The sequence below is a fragment of the Rhynchophorus ferrugineus genome, unplaced genomic scaffold (assembly GCF_030347505.1).
Source record: "Rhynchophorus ferrugineus isolate W39M unplaced genomic scaffold, kcgeb_rfMv2 rfM1, whole genome shotgun sequence".
Lineage (NCBI taxonomy): Eukaryota > Metazoa > Arthropoda > Insecta > Coleoptera > Curculionidae > Rhynchophorus > Rhynchophorus ferrugineus.
The window spans coordinates 96,647,933-96,654,771 of record NW_027472580.1 but is presented as its reverse complement, the minus strand read 5'-3'; the positions used below and the strand labels follow the sequence as shown (position 1 = coordinate 96,654,771).

At 33.8% G+C, this 6,839-nt stretch overlaps 1 protein-coding gene across 2 annotated transcripts; it reads right to left on the bottom strand.

Moving 5' to 3' along the window:
- Nucleotides 1-3,769: 3,769 nt before the first annotated feature.
- On the bottom strand, nt 3,770-6,416 carry LOC143201651 (uncharacterized). 2 transcript variants are annotated; one of them, XM_076412852.1, is made up of 4 exons: nt 5,969-6,399; nt 5,790-5,908; nt 5,010-5,505; nt 3,908-4,907 (listed from the first exon to the last, which is right to left on the bottom strand). In XM_076412852.1, the coding sequence occupies exons 1-4, from the start codon at nt 6,288-6,290 to the stop codon at nt 4,042-4,044; spliced, it is 1,803 nt and encodes a 600-aa protein (XP_076268967.1). In that variant the 5' UTR covers nt 6,291-6,399; the 3' UTR covers nt 3,908-4,041. The 2 variants fall into 2 exon arrangements, with proteins under 2 accessions (XP_076268958.1, XP_076268967.1); XM_076412843.1 differs by having other exon boundaries at nt 3,770-4,907; nt 5,790-6,416.
- Between the last annotated feature and the right edge of the window lie 423 nt (nt 6,417-6,839).

Sequence of the window (6,839 nt, the reverse complement as noted above, 5' to 3'; positions counted from 1 at the left end):
GGTAACATGACATCGTTCGGACATCGCTGCAGCCGAGGCATTACAAACCGACTTATCCTGCTACTGGTTTATATATCTCATAATTCCGATTTTAAAAGAGATAAAATAAATTGCGGACAACTTTATTTTGATATAAATCTGAAATTTACGGCTTTGAACCGTCGGCCGAGAGGGTTTATATTTCATTAAGGCCGACGTAAATTAACATTTTAAAGCGGGACGGTCACAGAAGAAGCGCATGAAGAAGGCGAAGAAGAAGAAGAAGAGGGAGAGTCCAAGGATCGCTTGTTTATGGTTATTAGCTGTCGCTGAACCCCTCCTATCGGAAAGAAGCGGACAATGATGTAACCGACGTGTTTGGGTAAGAAATCATCGACCAACAAAACATAATTTCCTTTTAGTTTAATCGATCGTTATTTGGTTTGAGAATTTCACCAGTTATAACTTTTTTATTTTAGCTATTTAAAAAGCATTAATTTTTCAAATTTATATATTTCTTATACAAGTTTTCTTTGACTATAGAATGAAGTTTTTATTATTTAAAAAATAAGACCATCAGTAGGATTAATTACCAATTGCAAGATGGTGGAAGCCATGTGGTTGTGTAAGTATTTTATTTAAGGTTACAGCAACTTTTGCAGGTAGTGATTTTATTTGTTTGTACTTTTACAAGTTTTAAAAATAATGACTTATTCATCAAGCATACAGAACAATAAATTAATTTTTTGTTAGTTTATATAAATGATTCAAATGATCCTGGTTAGAGTGAAAACAATCCCCAAAAGCTTCACTAAATTCATCATATATGTATAGTTGTTCTAATGATTCAAAAAAAGCATTATCAAGGCTTATTTTGTTTATATATCTAACGCTTTTTAAAACAAATTATAATATTGACTTTAGTCTATATTAAAGGTTAAATTAAAGAAACTTCTGCCTCATCCGGATTATGAGCTACTAAAATCTTACCTAACATCGTCATTTTACAGTAAAATAAGGCGATGAACATACCGAATTACGTACTATATATTCAGGAGTTCCGCAAGGTAGTCTACTGGGTCTAGTACTATATCTTCTGTACACAGTTGCTCTACCTACAATAAATATAACCATTTTGGCATTATACACAGACGACACGGCAGTCTATATCAAAAACAAATGTGGCTGAAAAGATGGCGTATAAAGGCCAACAAAACAAAATTACTAGTCATATAACTTTTACGCTGCGTAGAATTCCCACCAATCTATATCAATAACTGTCAATACCCGCAAGCAGAATCTAAATATCGTGGTACACACCTAGATCGACGCCTAACTTGGAAGAAGCACATACTCGCCAAACGGAAACAACTTGGGCTTAAACTCTACCAAATATATTGGCTTATCGGGCGCAAATCCAATTTATCATTAGATAACAAGATATTATTGCATAAATGTATACTCAAGCCTATTTGGTCATATGAAATCCAACTATGGAGAACCGCTTAACAAGTCTAATATATCCATCATTCAACGGTTCCAAGATAAAGTATTGCGTGCCATTGTCGATGCTCCATACTATGTTTCAAATGTATCACTTCATTGAGCGCAATATTCGTTTAGAATCAATAACGAATGTAATTCAATGTTGTTGTGTGAAGTATTACGAAAGAGTGTCAGTACATCCCAATATAGTCGCTGATCAGCTAAATATGCGAAGTGATAGTGAAGTGCGTATATTAAAACACCATCCGATTTGATCTGGACATATATAGACTTTAGAATAAATTTTAAAATAAGTTTAATTAAAATAGTATTTTGTACAGGAGATCACTTATTGAATTGATTTTCTACAGGCCATTTATATATATATATATATATATATATATATATATATATATATATATATATATATATATATATATATATATATATATATATATATACTAGCTGACCCGACAGACTTCGTCCTGTCAAAAAGATTTGTAATGTGGCAGTTTTTCTGCCTACGTATTTTAAAAAATTCTCCTGAACAGAACCATCACCCTGGTGATAGGGCGTTGTGAATAAAAAATAATTAAATAAAACATATATAAGGATTGAAAAGTAAGTAATCGCTTTATTGTTAATCATGTGAATCATAATTATTATTATTATTATCATTATATTGCTTTGTGGTATACGATGTTTTTTGTTTGATTACCTGGCGCATAGATAAACAAATCTGATGGTTTTCCAACACGGGAACAGGCAACATACAATTGACCATGTGAGAAACATGGGTTTTCTAGATTAATACCACAAACACTTAATGATTGCCCCTGGGACTTGTTTATAGTCATAGCAAAAGCAAGCCGTCAACATGTCTATAGGAAATTTGCCATTACCAATGTCAATGAGTTGTTTAGAGAATATGTTTCCAGATTGGTCATTTTGCAACTCGACACGCATATTCTTGCTTAAATGAAGTACTTTAACATGTTTCCACAAATTGGAGGACTTTAGACATGCATTGAGTTCATCAGCTGGCGTTGATCGTGGAATCACTGGCAATGTTTGACGAAAATCTCCTGCTAATAAAATCATTGCACCACCAAATCGGTTATTATTGCTACGTAGATCTTTTAAGGTTCTGTCTAAAGCCTCCAAAGATTTTTTATGTGCCATCGTGCATTCATCCCAAACAATCAATTTACATTGCTGCAAAACCTTTGCCATTGCAGAGTTCTTCGAAACGTTGCAGGTTGGAGTTTCATTGCTTTGCATATTTAATGGCAATTTTAGTGCTGAATGGGCTGTTCGACCACCTTCAAGCAAAGTTGCTGCGATTCCCGACGAAGCGAGTGCAAGTGCAATTTTATTTTGTGAGCGAATTGTTGCTAATATTAATGAAATAAAAAAAGTTTTTCCTGTACCACCAGGTGCATCTAAGAAATAAATCCCTCCAGTTTCATCATTTGTTACTTTCATAAGAGTTTCAAATACATACTTCTGTTGTTCATTTAACAGTGGAAGATTTGTTTGAATTTACTCTTGGTTAAAAGCGTCATGCATTGGACGATTGGGCGCGGTCAGGCCTAATTGAATTAATAGTTTGTTTGACATTATCAAGCACATGTCCTCAATTGAAATCAATGCTTCATTGTAAATTTCTTCACTGATTTGTATATTTGGATTTCCCATTCTATTCCGTATTTGATACAAAATATCATCACACATATAATCTTTGTACTTGATCCACAAATCAATTGGGTTTGATGGGAAGCATGTAGATATGATTATAGAAAACAATGTTCGTACTTGATGAGCGTGTGATGATATTACAGCATCATTGAGAGTTTGATCCCAATGAGCGTTATTTTCAAGCAATTGCAAACGTTGACAGGCTTCTCTGTAGGATCCACACAATTCATCATCAACATTTCCTAACTATTAGAATGATGTTGGGCCACGTACATTGACTAATAGCAGTCGTAAATAAAAACATTCATCATTGCTTGGATGTACTGAATAAATCCGGCCAATCGCATCGGTGGAATATACATCTGTATATCCTGGAACTGGTTTTCCTTGTTTCCGTCGTATAAATCTCCTTGAGGATTGATTCCAGGTATAATATTTTGGCATTTCAGAATATAGCAATGTTTGTGCGAAATCATCGTTTTGGCATGTCTCAAAAAAACTGGTTAATGTAGTAGATGGTGGCTGAGCAGCTCTTTGTACTGCGTTCTGTGCTGTAAAATACACTCTTTGTCCATTTTCTAAATGCACAGCTAAGTGAACAACAGAAGGGTGTCTCTCATGAATAGGAAAAGAAAATATTCGCCAAACTGCTTCATTACTACTGACATAGCGGCCCATTTGGTATTGGGTAACTTCATCATTAGAATTCTCTGCACCAATTCCAATCACAGCCATATCACTCCCTTTGGTTACATATTTGCAAATGTATTTAATCGATTTCACTGAATGGCAAGATTCAACGTTGATGTGTGCTTTGAATGTCTTTGATAAAATGGGTGAATATGGAACAATCCAACGATTATCTATTTCAATATCTTGTTAATTTAATTTGACAATTGTTGATTTTCCATTGTCTGCTGTCGATCTGCGACGATACAATGGATAACCGTCATTACCAGTAATTGTTTCCGATATTAATGTCCGTGGATATCGTTTTGAACATTTACCATCCATCATACACGGTGAATTTTGATTAAGAGTTCCACAGGGACCATGTATCATGTTTTTGATAACTACCTCATGCAATCCAGGATCTACTTGTACATTAGGGATTTCAGCTGATATCACTGCATCAACTTCATTTGGCCTTATCTTTTCAACCAACCAAATCAAAATGTGTGCATGTGGCAATCCTCGTTTCTGCCACTCCACAGAATACATCCAGCAGCGTGTCTCACCAAACACATTATGTTTTACGATGAAATTCATTAAAGATTTCAACTTTTGTCTAAAGACTCTGGCTGTAATATCATGACGATCAATGGATGATTTCCCAGGTAATAACTCCTGCTTAATTTCTATCCATTGCGGATTGCATGTAAATGTGATGAACAAATCTGCTGTACCATAATGACGAACATACGACATGGCATCTTGAGCATATTCGTGCATATGCCGAGGGCTTCCGATGTATGTTGCTGGAAGAATAGTCATCCGACCGACATTCTGTGCATTTCCATCAGTATTAATCGCATCTCGAAGGTGAATATACTCTTCAGATCGGAGTTTGGTTTGATTCAACCTGATGAATGTTAATCTCTCCGTTTCAATTTTAACATACATGTCATCAACATATTTGTGATATAATCGCCGACATTTCAATATGTGATTATCTGCATTTTCCCGAATCATTAGGCGGTATGAATAATAGTTCATTGAACTGACTTTTTTGTTGGTTTCAGAACCTGTAAACAGATTTTGTTTTAATAACATTCAAATATAAAATTAAAATACATAATATAGTGACTGAGATATTATCGCCATAGCTAAACTAATATTTTAGTTACCTGTAATGGGATTTATCATTTTTATTGATAAATCGTAGCCATCTTCACCTTGCCAAAATATAATGGGATATTGCAGTGCATCATATGAGCGGTGTGTTTCCTTTATAGGTTGTAATTGAAAATTCCGACGATGTAAAACAATATCACGGGATTCCAAGTTTTCTCCAACTACAACGATAGCAACTTCATCAATAGTTGGTGCATTAAAACGTCTTGTATGTTGACCTGCAGGTGTTTTATCAGCTCTGATTACAATTTTGTGATTATCGGATGGCATCAGATCCAGGGCAGTTTTAAACAATATAATCAATTGATTGTGTTGATGAAATAAAGTTTGTAATTGTTCTACAATAGACCTTTTTACTAAATTGTTATGTGCACAACGCAGATCAATTTCTTGTGGTGAATTGCCCATAAAATAAATTTGCAGGAATTTGTTGTCGCTATCTGACACTGGTAACAGTGAACCTGCTCTGTGATATATTTGCCCTTGTATCTGTAAATAAAAAAAATATTATGGTGTGGTATAAATTAATGGATTGTCAATGATCAAACTTAAATAATATTTGATCTTAAAAAGTATATATTTAGTTTTAACTAATATCTATCAAATATAAAATATAATAAAAGTGTCACTGAAACTGAATCACCATATAATATGATAACTAAGTGATATATTTCGTAATGATTAAGAAATTGAAGATTAGTAACACATCTTAACTTTGGTGACAGAAAATTTTGTTCGCTAAAATAATTATGAGTAACTGCTATAATACATACCTTGAAAGTTGGCATAAAATTTTCCCGAACTGCATTTGTTGCCCCAAATGAAGTCATTTGAAAGCAATTGTTATATTGTTGAATATGTGTCAAAAAGTGTATAGAATCTGTTCCTATTCCTGAAACCAATGAGTACAATGGTTCTGGTGGTGGATCCAATTGTATCAATTTCACTTTACCATTTGCGCAACACAATCCATTGGCTTCGTTTTTGTATTTTAATGCCTTACAGTGTGAGCAAACCAAGTTCATAGAACCAATAACAACACATTGGTAGTTACTGTAGTCAATTGACACATCGTAACTGAAAGCAGCTGGATTCAAACTTGCGCGATTATTAGTTGAATGTCGCGCTCGCGCTTCACGCGTTTGTGATATCCGAATTCTTTCACGTTCATTTCCGTCGTCACGTTCTTGTGCAGTACGATTAGATCGGTAATTAGCTTGGTTTATAGCATTTCTGGTTCTTCTACCTAAATTGCTTCGTCTTATAGGAGGCATATCAAATATAAATTATTTTTTCACTAATCACGAACTAAACAAACACTAACTAACTAAACACTCTGCACAAAACACGATATACGAATTTGTTTCGTGTATCACTTGACAATTCATCTGTCATCTGTCAAAAGTCATCTGTAACAGACAACTTTTTTTTTTAAATTTGATATGACTTGAACTCAAATCCTTTTAAGCCGTACGAATTGTTTTATTTATTTAAAATTTGAATTAAATTTTAAACAAATAAAAAATTTTAAATAAATAAAACAATTCGTACGGATTAAAAGGATTTGAGTTCAAGTCATATCAAATTTAAAAAAAAAAAGTTGTCTGTTACAGATGACTTTTGACAGATGACAGATGAATTGTCAACTGATACACGAAACAAATTCAAACAAAAAGGGCTATTTTTAGGGTTTTTCCAGCAATAATTCTAATTTTTCTCGCCGTAAAAACCATCCCTGAACTTCAACGAACATTTTAAAAAAAGATTTGGCCAAATTGGTCCAGGCGTTGTTGAGTTATGCGCTTAGGAACATATTTTGCGAT